This window comes from Delphinapterus leucas, chromosome 4, assembly GCF_059928025.1.
Source record: "Delphinapterus leucas isolate spDelLeu-1000000601 "Yukka" chromosome 4, BTC_Dleu_Yukka2, whole genome shotgun sequence".
Lineage (NCBI taxonomy): Eukaryota > Metazoa > Chordata > Mammalia > Artiodactyla > Monodontidae > Delphinapterus > Delphinapterus leucas.
The window spans coordinates 78059195-78075303 of NC_143132.1; the positions used below are offsets into that span (position 1 = coordinate 78059195).

Below are 16109 nucleotides of genomic sequence, written 5' to 3' on the forward strand. Positions count from 1 at the left end.
AGAATTATGTGTCACGCTTTAGTAGCTCGTGTGGGTCAATGGTTTTCAAACGCTTGTTACCTGAAGAACCTCTGTTACCTGAAGGCCTCTGGGGACGTGTACCTCATGGGCAAGAGGTGGTGTGAGTGGAGCATGAGACCACAGCCCACCCCGACTCCCGCTTCTTCAGCTACAGCAGCTCTGCTTTGCATTTTGCATTCTTTGAAACATTTCTTTAATAAAAGCTTTTACTGCTTAAAAAGACCAGTTGGGAAACAACTGACCTAAATCATTAGCCTCACTATAAATGATGTAACTAAAGCCCCAAGTGGGTCCTACACATCAAGATTCAATGAAACCCAGATCTGCATATTTCCCAGACTGTGCTTTATAAAATGTGTTCTTAAATCTCACTATTCCCCCAGACTCATGAGGAAGGCAGGTGGCATTTTCAACCCTCACGCTCAACAATAGAAAAGTAAATGGATACCAGTAGGCTAAGATACTGCTTCTCAAACTTTAATTGGCAACAGAATCACCTGCAGGTCTTACACAACATAGGTTCCTGGATCTCACACCCAGAATTTCTGATTCAGCAAGTCTGGGAACTAAGAATTTGCATTTCTACCCAGTTTCCAGGTGATGCTGACGTTACTGGTTTGGCAGTCATATTTGGAGCGTTGCTGACTAAGAAATCCTCACCGTGATGATTTGCTTTTGAAAAGCTATAGTGTACACCTGGAGTCCATTTCAGCGAGAGCTGCTCCCATCAGCTCTGGGGCCCTGGGTCATACTTGCCTCTAAAGCCCTTAGGTCTTATTCTGCAGCTTCTCAAAGATCACCCCCCAGCCCCCCTCTCTGGAGAAGACTTAACCCTACCCCATTTGGCCACTACAGCTACTTACGGCGCTTCGTACCATCACCGTTCTTTGTGCTGTCCGAGACTTGCTGCTTTCTGATACTGTCTTCATCTGCCTTCCTATCTCTCCCTGGGCAAGCACAGATCCGGGCCTCAAAACAGCGGCGGCCCAGGACTTGCCCACTAGGAATTAGAGAAGAGGAGAAGAAAGGGTTAAATTAAAAGAATTTGAAAAGACCCCTGCTGGCCATCACCAGTGCACCACCACTACCAGCTCCCCTATGGCTGCTTTGAGGATGGGCCCCAAAGCATCTGGCAGAACACAAAAGTGCTTACACGCCATGAGCAATATTAGTAAATAGCATCCATTTGTTCTGCAAAGAACCTCCAAGCCATTAGCTGAACAGCTGTATTTAGCTACATATTTTGAAGGAAACTTGAGTTAAGCCAGTGGATGTCTCCAGATAAAATCCCCATAGGCAGCTCAGACTTATTCAAAGAAACTGTTAAATGCCTTAGGGGCCACATGAAAACAAACACTGTCTAATCAGAAACTATTCCAGTCAAATGTCAAGAATTCAGGTATGAAGCGACTTGAACACCTTCGCAATTCTTTTTTTTTTCTCTTCTACCTTTACCCACCCCGTTCTGTCTCCACTTTCTTAGATCTTTTATGTAAGTGTTTGCAGCAAGGATTTAAAGCACAAAGGACAAAATCAAGGGTAGCTCTCTGCCGCACATGCAAAGGTAATGATAAAGCAAACACAATTTCACTTTGCCCTCTGCCCAGAGTTTCTATAGAATGACAATTCTGCAAATGCCACTTACTCTCTGGTTTCCAGAGTAACGATGATTAAAATTGGACGGCGGTTCATCCCTCCAACACAACTGCTGTTACACATGAAATTGTACAAGACTGTCGTGAATTCAGTGCCAACCTTAACACGGAGAGGGGGAAAAAACAGTCGGTGTTAACCATGGTTTGAACTGACGTTCTCTCTTCTCAGTTCTTCCTTCTTAGTTCTCACTTATTTAAACAACTCCACTTCTGAGGAAGCGATATGCCTTCTTCTACAAAGGCAAACAGTAAAATCCACAGTAGCTTCTTCTTTGCCTTGGATCTTGGGACGCTTAAAGCTAATATCTGTAACATTGGACCCTACCCAAGGTGAGATAGGCTTTTAAAAAATAACCATCTTTGACCCTACATATTCATTTGCAAGCTGATCATATCACCTAATTCAAATAGGGTTCATCACATATACGAAAAGAGAGAGATGAAAAAATTACTAACTATAGCAGTAATGCTCCAGGGATATTTCCCTGAGGTGGATAAAAAACAGTACAACATATATGTGAATGTACACTTCTATAAAGTACACTCTGGAGCTTAAAAGGTCCTCAGAATTAAATCATCTAGTCCAGAATATGAATCTATGGGTGAGGCAATCTGAAGCCCAGAGATGGAGAGTTATGAGCTAAAGGTCCACAGAGTGAGTCAGCAAACGAAGAGTCTCTGTTGTCACTACCCCAGTGCTCTTTCTGCCACACCACTCTGCTTTTCTAACCTGCGAACCTGTACGTTCAAACTTCAGCTAAGAGTTCCATCTTAGGGTCTCCCATTTTCAGGCCATTGTAAAAATACTTGTATCCAGTACTCGTGTACATCCACTACTAGCTGAATTGCCAGTTAAGATCTCTGGATAATAATGCCACGTATAAACTCAACTGTAGATTCAATTATTGTCTGCCTTTAAGATGGGAACATGGGCACAGAGCCACATTACCAAGTACAAATTTAGCACAAATTTAGGAGTTTTGAAGGGGGATAGAGAAGTGGCCTGTGGAGAAGAGGGAGAGAAGAAACACAAAAAGGTTAGTTGTTTTATAACAAGGACTAAAATAGAAATTGATGCTTGAAACACCCCCTTATCACCAAAACTAATAATCTCAAGTTTGCCCGATCCTTATCTGTTTACCTGAGGTGGCTCATAAGGTACAAGCACACTCTGTCTTCCTGTGATGGGGTCTTCTACGTACTGGGCATGGCTGTTCCCTTCTACTCGAATCAAATGACTAGGAGGGGCGATCTGTCCTGCAGAACGGAGAAAGAAAAAAAAATTCTTAGTTCTTCACTCTCAAAACAAAGAAAACAAAACGAAACTGTATGGACAGAACGTTGGTGGCCAAAGAAATGGCTTGTGTAATAGAGGCAATATACATCCTTGAAAAGAGGAATCGATCCTGTTGCCAGAGATCTAACACATGAAAGTATCACCACCCATAGAGCCACAGAAAGGACAGGAATGTTCATCTGTATTTAAGGGAACAGTCCCATGTTTCTGATGCTCAAGGTAAACAATTCAAGCGGTAGAGAACTCTATGACTACACCTCTGACCTGATCCATACAGGTGATTTTTCTAGCTTCTCTGGAAAATGGAAGAAAAAGGAGCAAAGTTAATTAAAAAAATATATTAGCTTGAGAGAAAATACTGCCCCCAAATTGACCATTAAAAACACTAAATAGGAAGCTACGGATGGCAAGGATATAACTTTCAATTTGCCTATTCTTCTTTTCATCATGAAGTCTCCATCTTACTTTGGTCATAAAGCTGGGAAACTTACTGTTTTTATTGCACTGCAAGAGCCCCAGGTTAGAGGGTAAGAAAAGGCAAGCAAGTTTTAAAAGAGTATAGGCAAAGTTTCACAAAATGTGATACCTGGTGGAACTCGAAAAGAAAGAAGCTGCTCCAAGAGTTAATGACGTGAAAGTGTTTTTTAACCTTTGGCTGCACATTCTCATTCTACAAATCGGATATTCAATACAAGTAAAAAGCTAAGTGTATCAAGATGCTCTCTGCTCTCTGAAGCATCATCTATTATGGCAAAAACTAAAAACAACTATTATGTCAAACAGTGAGAAAAGAAAAATAAGAAATGGTTATGTCACCTTGAGGGATGGAGGGCAATTATGGAAACCTATAATGAAGCCTAGGGAATAACCTTTATAGCATATTGTTAAGTGAAAAGCAAGATGCAAAGGTATGGATAATGAGATCATATAAACAAGGACTAGAAATTAATCTGTAAAAAATAGTTGTATTAAGCTGGGAGGATTTTAACTTTCTCTTTTTAAATGTCTATTTTCTTTCTCCATTACTTTTTTCTCTAGCATCTATTATGTTCTCCACATATACACATTCTGGCTACCTACCAATCTTTCTATTTTTCATATAATTTCTATAAAAAGTATCCTAACTCCCAACCCTCCTGCACCCTCATCACTCTTTGATGAATCTTTTTGCTTTCTTCTGTCCTTCTTTTCTATTTTTCTGTCTTCTTGACTTAGCCTGCCTTCAAAGAACTTTAGAACAGCAGATGTAAGGGGACCCTTGGAAATAATGACCTCTTCTGTAAAACTATTACTGGATCTGAGGCTCAGAGGCTGGGGCCTAACTTACCTATGGATACAGCACTTAAAGGTAGCCCCAAGATACCTGCTGTTTGACTCCCAGTCCTTCACTTTACTGTTTCCCGTCCCCAGCTCACGTTCTAGATCTTCTATTAACTCTTCTTATCCATTATTTGTCTTCATTTCTTTTTCTTAGTTCCTACTTCCTTCTTCTATTTTTTTTTTTAAATATTTCTCATCTTTTATGCTCCTATCTCTTTCCCTTCTAGACCCTAATTGGTCTGGCCTTGACAATCACCCTGGGAGAGGCACTGAAGCCCCTAGCCAGGGCCCAACAGACCAGGGGCCACATGTTCTCCTTAAACCCTCCCATTAAAAAAAAAAAAAAAAAAGAAGAAGGAAGCAGTAGTAGGGAGTAGAGAGGCAAGTCTAGGTCACTGAGCAATTACCAATATTAAAATAAACAGTTCAATCATTGTGAAAGCCTGAAATTTACTCATCATTATTCTCAGACAGTCTTGTCAGCCAAAAAGGTAGCCTGAGCTGCCATCAGCCAGCAGAGGTTGGAACCAGGTAAGTGGGCACCAAACAAAAGTCTCCACAGGAGCTCCATTTCAAGGAACTTAGTTGAACGGCCACAGATCCCCATTCTCCTTACCCTCGTTGAATTCACGGCTCAGCTCATGGTTGGGGCACCTTTTCACCACTTCAGTGACATGCTCGGCCTTCTTGTAGACAGGCATGGCACGGATGACAGCGCCCTGAGGAGGTGGGGTCATCACCTTGATCTGGATGGGGCATGTCTTTGCAATCTGGCAGTACAGTTTCTTCAGTTCAGTGGAATACTGCTTAGAGATGGGCCAATGGTGGAGGAAAGAAAAGAAACAATAGGAGATACTGTTCAAAATACCTGTTCAAAATCAGAACAAGGAACATGTATCTACTTTCTGTAAACACATACCTTTATAGCTGCCTGTATGAAACCGAGCAGGACCCTGTGGGGCTCCTGGGTAGAGAAGCCTTTCCAGGTGCCCCATTCCTTGTTTGTAGGGAACAGACTCTAGCCTCCATGATCCTCCCTGAGCCCCAAAGGGAAGTTTCAAACATTTGCTAATCAGGGAAGGGAGAGGATGCAGAGACAAATGAGGAGCAGCCAAAAAACAATAGTGCAGCCTTGGGGCAGGTCTTGGTTCTGCCTCAAGGGATCCACAGAACAATATCTTTGAGCTCCTTACAGAACCAAAACCCCCAACAAATGGAGTGAGCATTCTTCATTCCAGAGAAGACCACCTGAGGCCAGATTAAAGCAACCAGAAAAACTCATCAGACTACCTGAGACCAGACTAAAGGAGTGCAGCCTCTGCACACACCCTAATCTTATCATCAACTCTGCCCTTGAACCATCACTATAAAGCTCCTCACCAAATCCTCCAGGGCTGGGTCACACAGTTATTGAGGGCAGGAGCCCACTCTGCCCCCCTTTGCCTGGCAAAGCAATAAAGCTATTCTCTTCTACTTCACCCAAAACCCTATATCTGAGATTTGATTTGGCACTGGTGTACAGAGGCTGAGCTTTCGGCATCACGTTCACCGTTGGCTACTATATGCAGGACACCTAGCAATCTTATTCGAGGGCATTCTATTCATTGATCAAATTAATCATTTCTTTCCACTTTAAATAAAATCCTATGTCTACACACTATTTCACATTTATCAAAACACATTTATGTCATTATTTCCTGTTATCTTCTCTTTAGGATGAAGAAAGATTCTCAGAAATATCTCAATGATTAACACTATGAACAGCTTTACAGAGTACCAGAAACTAAATGGAAAAACAATGTTCTCATGTACTGAGTGTTATTAAACAGACTATAATTAATCCCCCCCCTTATAATACTCATAGGAATTAGGGTTTATGGAAAAAGATGTTTTAAGATAGCATATCTGGCAGATAGCGAAGACATTTTACCTGAGGTCAACCAACTAGAAAACTGCAAAGCAAAATTTCCCGCAAATGACTGCACTTATCTTCTAAGGTCATAGCCTAAAAGAATGAGGGATCTGGAAGGGGCCACTTGGTCATACGCTCTCATGAAAGAAGGACTGCTCTACTACAACACAGCAAAAAAGATTATCCTCTCACTCACAAGTGACTGAAATTTTTCCTCCCCACACTACCTTCTGTAGGGAGAGGAAGTTCAGTGGTTGGTTGACTGTAAAATTAGAAAATAGGGTGGAGAAAGCATGACACCTTGAAGAAAAAGTTCCATCCTTGTTTCCTCTTCCCACCTCTGAAACCGTATAGAAAGTCTACATTCTAATCCTTATACTGTCTTAAACCTTATCAACCCTGTTCTCTGGGTCAATGCCTCATCACTGCATTCCTCCTCATTCTGATGTTGAGTGAAACCATCCAGGTAGTGGGGTTGCTGGCCAAGAGCAGGGCACCTAGTAACACTTACCCAAACAAAGGTAAACAGACACACAGTTACAACCCTAAATTGGCAGCAACATCCTTCCAGGGAAGAGACACTGGGGAGCAGGAGCCAGAGTGGCAAAGGGATTCATTATTGCTATGTTCCAACCCAACTCTGAATAGAGGCAAATGTCCCATGGAAAAACACATTTAAAAGGGCTTCCCTGGTGGCGCAGTGGTTGAGAGTCCGCCTGCCGATGCAGGGGACACAGGTTCGTGCCCCGGTTGGGGAGGATCCCACATGCCGCGGAGCGGCTGGGCCCTTGAGTCATGGCCACTGAGCCTGCGCGTCCGGAGCCTGTGCTCCGCAACGGGAGAGGCCACAACAGTGAGAGGCCCGCGTACCGCCAAAAAAAATTGCTTTACCTCTTCCTTTTGAAATATAATATTTATTTAAATAATCTTTCTTTTTCTCCCAAGCATTTCATTATATGAAATTTTCAGTTAAAATTTTCTTAATACTAGACGTGTATTACATAATTGTTTCTCCATGCCCACAGGTCAAGGATTAAACACAGCAAAAGGGTTTTATATAGCGTGAAGAAATAGGAAGCATGCCATAAATCAACCACAGAAAAAAAATTCCACTTGGGAAACACTGAAAGAAATCTAGGTAGATATTTTTCCTCTAGTGTTTTTAACCAATGACTTTACAAATAAAGACAACGTCTTAAAGCATGTTATGAACTCATTTTTATTGAGAACTCTCAGAAAATAAGCATATCTGTTTGTGTTTTAACTAAACTAGGAGATGTATAATCTAAACATGAGTTTCATAAAATGCACCTTAGGAAAGATGATTGCAAAAAAAGTTTGTCAGCTAACACCTAAAGGCAAATAAGGCACCCATCCAAGCATGTAAAGATTGCAAGAAAAGAAGGATAAGTAGGACAGTTAAGAGAAACGTTCTGTTTCAATAGCTGATATACTGTAAATCACACTTGACAGACTAAAACGTAAAAGTACTAAGAACAATCTTAGGCTTCATCAGGTTAAATCTTCACTCATCCTTAAGAGGTGGGAGGGGGAATCTAATTTCTGTGTTTCAGTAATGATATGCAATAATAACTTCACCATTTTCAGAGCTCTGGAGTAAGAAATTTAATCTTCACAGAAGCCTAATAGGAAGGTACTACGGATCTACAATCTCTTATCTGAAACCCCTGGGGCCAGATGTTTCAGAATCCAGAATTGTTTAGATTTTAGAAAGGGAGTAGAGTTCATATAGCGTATGTTATAAACACCTCCAGGAGGATTTAGTGGGCCACCCTATAATCAAATCTTAATATTTCTTCAGAATTCATGAAGATTCACACTAAGTAGGAAATGGCCATAAACCCTCAATGTTCAGGCCAGGTTTCACCACCACCTGAGTTTGCCACGAACTTATGAGATTAAAACAAAACCAAAGCAACTTTTGTTTTTCAGAGTTCTTTGAATTTCAGATAACAGATAATGGATCAGTATTATTATCCCCATTCTATAGATAAGAAGAAGGCAGAGGACTTGCCTGAGGTCACAGAGAAGATCTGGTTAACAACCAGTATATAGGAATCATCCATAGTCCTGGGACAGTAGCTCCTCATCTCTCATTCTCTTGGCTCTGCAGTGCATATTTCTGTACTTTTATTTTTTTCTAATTCTCAAACGTGTGGCTATTTGCCGAATCAACCTAAGAGGTATACAGTCTTCCCTAACATTAAAATGGAGCTCAAAAATGATCTACTTACCATCAATAATTCCTCTTTATTTATTTCTCAGTATAATAATGTTTGCTCATTTCAGTGCAGGGAGAAGCAGCAAGTGAGAGAAGGGAAAAAATCCTGGACTAGGAGGAAGCCGACCTAGAGTCTAGGACCAGCTGTCTGTCAGTAGTTCTATTACGGCTCTGGGGAATTCATGAAAGAGGTCCTGCTCTTTCACATGGTGTATGAAGGCCCTTTGTATTCTGGCTTTATCTTTCTCTCATTCCCTCCCCTCACCCCCCAAACACACACACTTCCCACTCCCATGTTCTACCCATGCAAACCTCATCATGCCTCAAACACACCATACATTCATCACCCACAATTCAAACATATTTTCCTTCTGTTCTCCACACCGTGCCAGGAAAATTTAGATATTACTCTTCAGCTAGGGCTGCATCTGGGGCTGTAGACCATATTTTCCAATTTTAGTGATGAGGGTTTACTACTGACTAAATCTAAATGTCTGACCAGGGCCAGGATACGTTCCAATTGTTGCTTCCAGTGAAACTTCCAGAACTGCTGTTCAGTAATCAGAGGGGCTGAAGTGGTCTGGCATGGTTCCTTCTTGACAAAGCCAAGTTTCTGCTACTCTATTTCCTTCATTATTTGCAAATTGGTTGTGTGATGACATTTAATATTTTTCCAGTACTAAATTCAGTCTCCCTGGCCTACAGCGTATTCATAATTCCTTAGACTTGCCCACTTCCCCCACCAAATAGCCACTATCATCTTCACCAATTTTCCATATGCTTCTACAAGATCACTAAAAACGGGAATCTAATTTATGCCACGATTTTAAAATACCCTGGTGATTCAAGTCAGCAGAGACCACAAATTGGAATACATCTGGATTCTTTTAATGTCTCTCTTCCTCTCTGGGGCTTTGAAAATTGACCTCTAAAATGCTCCCAAACATTGACCTGAGATTCTGTAAATCTAAAGACCAATTTCTTCTTTTGGGTATGTATGCTTTGTTTTCCTTTAATCAGCTTTGAAGTGTAATTTACTATAAAATACACCAAGTTTTAAGCGTACATGTTGGTGACTTTTGACACGTGTACACTCTTATGTAACCACTATCATGAGTAAGATACACACTATTTCCATCCCCTCCCCAGCCTTCCCCGAGTCCCCACCCCTCATCAAAATTACCTTTTTCCCCTCTGCAGTTAATCTTCACCCCAACCCATTCTCAGGCAATCTGTACCTGCTTTCTCTCGTTACACTTTTGCCTTTCTAAATTTTTATAGAAATGGAATAATACTGTACATTATGTGCCTGGATTCTCTCACTTAGCATAACACTTCTGAGATTCACTGATGTTTTTGCATGTATCAGCATTCTATTTTATTATTGAATGGAATTCCATTATTTATCAAGTCACCAATTATTTCCAGTTTTTATTTACTATGAATAAAACTACAGTTGGTTTCCATACCTGTGGGTTCCACATCCACAGATTCAACCAAGCATGGATTGAAAATATATGGAGGAAAATTTTTCCAGAAAGTTCAAAAAAGCAAAACTTGGATTTGCCATGCCAGCAACTATTTACTAGCATTCACATTGTATTAAGCATTATAAGAAATCTAGAGATGATTTAAAGCATAAAAGAGGATGTATGTGGGTTAACTGTAAATGCTACACCATTTTATATAAGGGACTTGAGCATCTGTGGATTTTGGTATTCACTGGGGGTCCTGGAACCAATCTCCCATGGATATGGAGGGACAACTGCATTATGAACATTTATATACAAATCTTAGGACATATGTTTACATTATCTTGGATAAGTACTGCAAGCGTGATTGCTGATTAAGTGTATGCTTAACTTCATAAGAAACTTCCAAACTGTTTTACAAAGAAGTTGTACCATTTTACATCACCACCAGCAGCGTATGAGGGCTTCATATCCTTGCCAGCACTTGGTATTGTCAATTTCAATGCCATCCTAGCAGGTATGTAGTGGTTCTCATTGTGGTTTAAATTAGCATCTCCCTGATGTTTAATGATCTTGAGTATCTTTTCATATACATATATACTTTGTTTATATTTATATTTTATATAATGAAAAGTTTAAAATATAAATATATTTATATTCACTTTATATTATTTTTATATACTTATTTGCTATTCTTTGCTGAAATGTCTGTTCAAATCTTTTATACTTTTTAAATTTTCATTTTTTAATTGGGTTGCTTGTGTTCATAATTTGAGTGAAAAGAGTTATTTATGTATTCTGGATACGAGTCCTTTATGTAATATAAGTTAAAAAATTATATATTTTCTCCCAGGCTATAGATTGCCTTTTTTACCCCACCTTCTGTGCTTTTCCAAAACAGTTTATTTTAAGAAATTATCAGTATTTTGCCTTTAAGGCTCATGCATTTTGTGTCCTAAGGAATTTTGGTCTAATTCAATGTTAGAAGGATTTTCTATGTTTTCCTGTAGAAGTTTTATAATCTTAGCTCCTGCATTTAGTCCTATATCTGCTTTCAGTCTCCTCTTTCTCTCCCTTCTCTTCCTCTTTCTCTTCTTCTTTTTAATGGATATTCAATTGTTCCAGCACAGTTTGTTGAAAAGATTATATTTTCCTCCTATTGAATATCCTTGGCAACTTTTGTGAAAATTAATTGACTGTATGTGTTCAGGTCTTTATCTGGACACTGCCTTCTTTTCTACTGATCTATTCATACATCAGTATCACATTGTCTAGATTACTCTAACTTTATAGCAAGTCTTAAAATCAGGTAATCTAATTCTTCCAATTTTGTTCTTCTTTTCCAAAAGTGTTTTAGCTATTCTAGGTCCTTTGAATTTCCATATAATATTTACAAGAAATTTGTCAATTCCCACAAAAATGCCTGGTAGAATTTTGGATGAGACTGTGGTGAATATATAGGTCATCTTGAAGAGAATTAATATCTTAGCAATATTGTATCTTCTAATCCATGAACATGGTATATATCTCCATTTAATTAGAACATGTTTACTTTCTCTCAGGAATATTTTATAGTCTTCAGTGTGCAAATCTTGCACAAATTTGTTAGATTACTTTTTTAATACTTTTGTGTGTGTGTGTGTGTGTGTGTGTGTGTGTGTGTTATGCGGGCCTCTCACTGCTGTGGCCTCTCCCGTCGCGGACCACAGGCTCTGGACGCGCAGGCTCAGCGGCCATGGCTCACGGGCCCAGCCGCTCCACAGCACGCGGGATCCTCCCGGACTGGGGCACGAACCCGCGTCCCCTGCACCGGCAGGCGGACTCTCAACCACTGCGCCACCAGGGAAGCCCTCTTTAATACTTTTTAATTGTAAATAATACTTTAAAATTTTACATTTCTAATTGTATTTTTCTAGTACATAAAATGTAATTGATTTTTGTATATTGACCATATATCCTGTCAATATACAAAATCTTTCTAAACTTATTAGTTCTAGTAGTTTTTTGTAGGTACAATTTTCTACATAGATGATGATGTCAACTGCAAGTAAAGCCAGTTTCACTTCTTCTTTTCTAACATGCATGACTTTTAATTTTTTATTCTTGTCTAACTACATTAATTGAACTACCATTCAATTTGCTATTGTTTTGTTTTTCTTCTTTAAATTGGTATCTTAGATCATTGACTTTAGACTTTCATATTTTCCTAATGTAAGCATTTAATTCTACAAAGTTCACTTTAAGCACTCCTTTAGCTATATCTACAACATTCTGATGTATCTAATTTTTAACATTGAGGAACACATGAAGCATTTCTTTTTGGGGGGTTGGGTTCTATTATACTTCGTATCCAATGTAATAAGGGACTATACAACATTCTTGAGAGAAATAATTCTTTCTCTAGGTTTTTGGTTTGCTTCATGGATTCCACTTCCAGTTTGAACTTATTTCCCCTTTGCACATTTTCTTACCATTCTAAACAGATTTTTTTTTCATTGGTCTTCCAAGGTTATATTTATCTCTAGCTAGGTTTTTCCTACTGACAGGTATCAAATCAAGAACCCAACTGACTTTATACCTGAAAAAAGAATCTACTATAACCTAAGAATTTCTTTGGTGATCCAAGTCCACTGCATTGAATTTCCAGCAGCTTTTTGGGTGGATATTAAACATTCCAAACTTTATGTTTGAAATTATAAAGTTTCTCTCCCTGTAGTGCTGTTGCTATTAGAAGCAATTATGGGGATTAAAAACTTATCCAACTTCTTCTTTTTTTTTTTTATAAATCTGTCTTTTTTCATAGTTATAACAACATGTATACATAAAAGAAATTATGGAAAAAAGAAAATATATGACATATTCCCCCTACCCAGAGATACATACCCCTAACATTTTAGACTTTTTCCTATACGTGCGCACACACACACACACACACACACACACGCACACATATACACAAACTGGGGCATATCATAAAAAGTTTGGTATCTTTTTTTATTTAACATATCATGAGCCTGTTCTAGTTTTAAAATATAATTTTATGTGGTTATGTTTATAGTATTAAAAAGGGATATACTATGATTTATTTAAGCATGTTTTCTTTTATAGTATAAATTACTCCATTGTAAAAATATTAAAAATAACACTGAAGAGCACATTTTAGTATACAAATCTTTAGTACATAAATTAATTTTAACTGAATCTCTTGAAACTGGATAATTGAGTCAATGTATATTTTAGCATTGTAGAAGTCTGAGGTCAATTTGAATTTTTTTCCTTTAAATTAAGCAAGCTGCTTACTTCTCCCTAGATATTTTCAGGATTTTGTTTCCTTCTTTATTCTGTTTTTGTTTTTGTTTTAAGTGAGAATGTTTCTAAATATGTCCTTTTTTTTCTCGAAATAACTTGGAAATTGGTGAGCTCTTTCAACTTACATGCTTGAACTCAAATCAGTAAATTTCTTAGTTTTTCCTTTTTTTTACTTGTGTTTTTGTTCCTTTTGCTCTTATTAGTTTCTAGAAACATATAAGTCTTACTCTGGATATCCCTCTCTATCCACCATACATTTTATATACTCAAACACTAATTGTCGACATCTTTTTATTTTACTTGCATTCTGGGAAAGCTTCTCAAATTTGTTTTCTCTACCATAAGTATGGCTTTCTAGAGTTAATTCTGTTCTATTCTACTACAAAGAATTGAAATTCTTCTATTGCATTTCAATTGAACTTGCTTATCTCATCTATCTCCCTTTTTACCTTATCCAGTCATCTTTTCATCAGAACTTGCTATTCTAGGTTTATTATTTTCTTCTCCAACTTTACAGTGCTTATGTTTTATTACTTTGTACTGAAGCAACATTTTAAACCTTTTTTTTTTCAGTTTTTTTGATGCTTTTGATTTCTTTGGTTCATTAAAATCATGTTCCCTTATGCTTATTTTTTTTTAAATACAGGCCCTTAATTTGCTTTTGTAGTTTTCCATGAATATAGCAACGTATAGCAAGGGCTAGTATGGGCATCCTTTGACATTTTTCAATTCAGTTCCATAGTTTTTGAGTAATAAATTTGCTACGGGAGACTGTCATTAGCTTGAGTGTCTAATTTAGTTAGGCATTTTTCTGGAATTCATAATATTTTAGTGGAAAATAAAACGTTGACTACCTTAGAATCTGCTAAGCAGTTGCCATTGCAAACTAGAAATCAAATCTATTTATCTTCCCCTTTGCACATCATTCAATAACTATGGAACAAACATTTACTTGAGCACATACTATATGATGCCAGGTACTCTATTCTGTACTAGGAACAGACAGAAATAAGACTTAAAAACCCTCAAGTGGAGAAACTTATGTATCCTCACTGTGTAGGATAGTCTTTAAAATGTAAAATAAATTGGAAGAAAAAATTACTCAGTCCTTACCCTCAAGTTGCTCACAGTTTAGAAGTAGAGTGAAATACAAACAATGCTATAGGTATGTAAAGTGTTATGGAATTACAGAGGATAGAGCAATTAACTACTAATTAATAAATTTGATATTTATTGAGAAAGTACTATATTCAAGAGTCTGTTTTAGGTTTGGAAATTCAGAAGTGAACAAAAGCAAAGGCTCTAAAGGTGCTCACATTCTAGAATAAACAAGTGAATAATATGTCAGATAGTGGATAAAGAAAATCAGAGTAAATTTAAAGGCAGTAGAGAGTCAAGAGCCAGGAGTTAGAGACCATTACATGAGGAGGATATTATTTTATCTAGAGTTGTCAGAGAAGAATACTTTGGTAAGTTGATATTTAAAGAAAGATCTGAAGGAAGCATTGGTGTGAGCCATTCATACTCCTAGGGAAATTATGTTCCAATTACTGAAGACAGCAAGTGCTAAGGTTCTGGGGTGGGTATGTCTGTCATGAAGGCCAGTGTCACTGGAGAGCAGTGAACAAAGGATAGAGTGATAGGGGATATGATCAGAATTTAGAGAGAAGTTGGGGCCCAGATCATGCAAGGTTTTTGGCCAGAGTAAGGACTTCAGTTTTCCTTGATGTGAGATAGGAAGCCACTGGAGAGGTTTGAGAAGGTGACATGATCTGATTTGCATTTTAATAAGATTCTGGCTGTTATGTGAAGAATAAACTCTGTTGACCAAAGATGGAAGTAGAGAGACCAGCAAGGAAGCTACTGCAAATAATCCAAGTGAAAAATATGAGAGTGGCTTAGACCAGCAGGGGAGCTGGTGAAGAGCATCTGGTTTCCAGATATATTTTAACCAGATTCGCTGATGGATTGGTTGGCATAAGAGAGGAAGAGAAAAGTAAATATATTCCACTAAAGCAGAGAAGGAAGGTTTTATAGAGGTAGTGATATTTAAACTAGGCTTTAAAAAAGACAAGTTAATCACCAACTAGACGGTACACCAAAAAACAGGAGGAAGGAAGAGTCAAGAGGCAGAGGGCAGGCTCTCTATGAAGAAAGAACATCATGAGTACAAGCAAAGGGGTGTTAATATGGTTGAAATAGAGATGCGCTGGGGGAAGAAGGAGGAGAGGCAGAGCAGAAAGTAATGAGGCTAAGCGAAGAAGGCAGCTACCAGATTCAGAGGAGACTTGGATGTCACAAGAAACAGGTGGACTCTACCAGCAGGCAAAGGAGAGTCACTGACGATTGCAAAGCAGGGGAAAGACCTAATCAGTGTCTACGTAGTAAGTAAAACAAAGCTGATAGGAGCAAGACTGAGGCAAAGTAGGGAGAAGGGAGACTTATTAGGACCCATTCAGACAAGAAATGAGGGGAGCCTAAACTAGAGCAGTACAAATGAAGAAAAAGGTGAAGAGATGGAAGAAATGTTTTGGAATTACTAAAACTCAGTCTTCCAGTTTTCATCGTGAAAGATACGCATGGAAGTACCAAAACAGGCCAAGAACTATTATTCATTAGAACTAAAGATGCTTGCAAAAATAATACGTCATTTTCTTATCTCTTTTCTGAAGTCAAAGTAGAATGAATGAGAGTTAGTTTTAACACAGGGCTCCCGACATTCAGGAGCAAAATGAGACAGGACTTAGTCATTGGACAAATCAACAGATAGAGAAAAGAAAAAATAATTTGTTCTAATTCCGGACAAGGAAAATAAAATACCATGAGGTAACACTGGAATTAACAGGCCAATTTTGTTGTAGAAGAGGAAAGGGCTTAATTC

General features: G+C 38.4%; 1 protein-coding gene across 10 annotated transcripts in view; it reads right to left on the minus strand.

Moving 5' to 3' along the window:
* TP63 (tumor protein p63) overlaps positions 1-16109 on the minus strand; it is a 100426-nt gene that overhangs the window by 25788 nt on the left and 58529 nt on the right. For 5 of the 10 annotated variants that reach the window (XM_089910689.1, XM_089910687.1, XM_089910690.1 and 2 more), the window contains 5 exons: positions 4910-5096; positions 2818-2933; positions 2626-2679; positions 1667-1776; positions 885-1021 (listed from right to left, as the gene is read on the minus strand). In XM_089910689.1, the coding sequence (XP_089766815.1) occupies positions 885-1021; positions 1667-1776; positions 2626-2679; positions 2818-2933; positions 4910-5096 (604 nt within the window). Of the gene's footprint in view, positions 1-884; positions 1022-1666; positions 1777-2625; positions 2680-2817; positions 2934-4909; positions 5097-5212; positions 5319-16109 lie in introns of those variants that run through there. The other 5 variants (XM_022569664.2, XM_022569679.3, XM_089910691.1 and 2 more) reach the window with 4 other exon arrangements.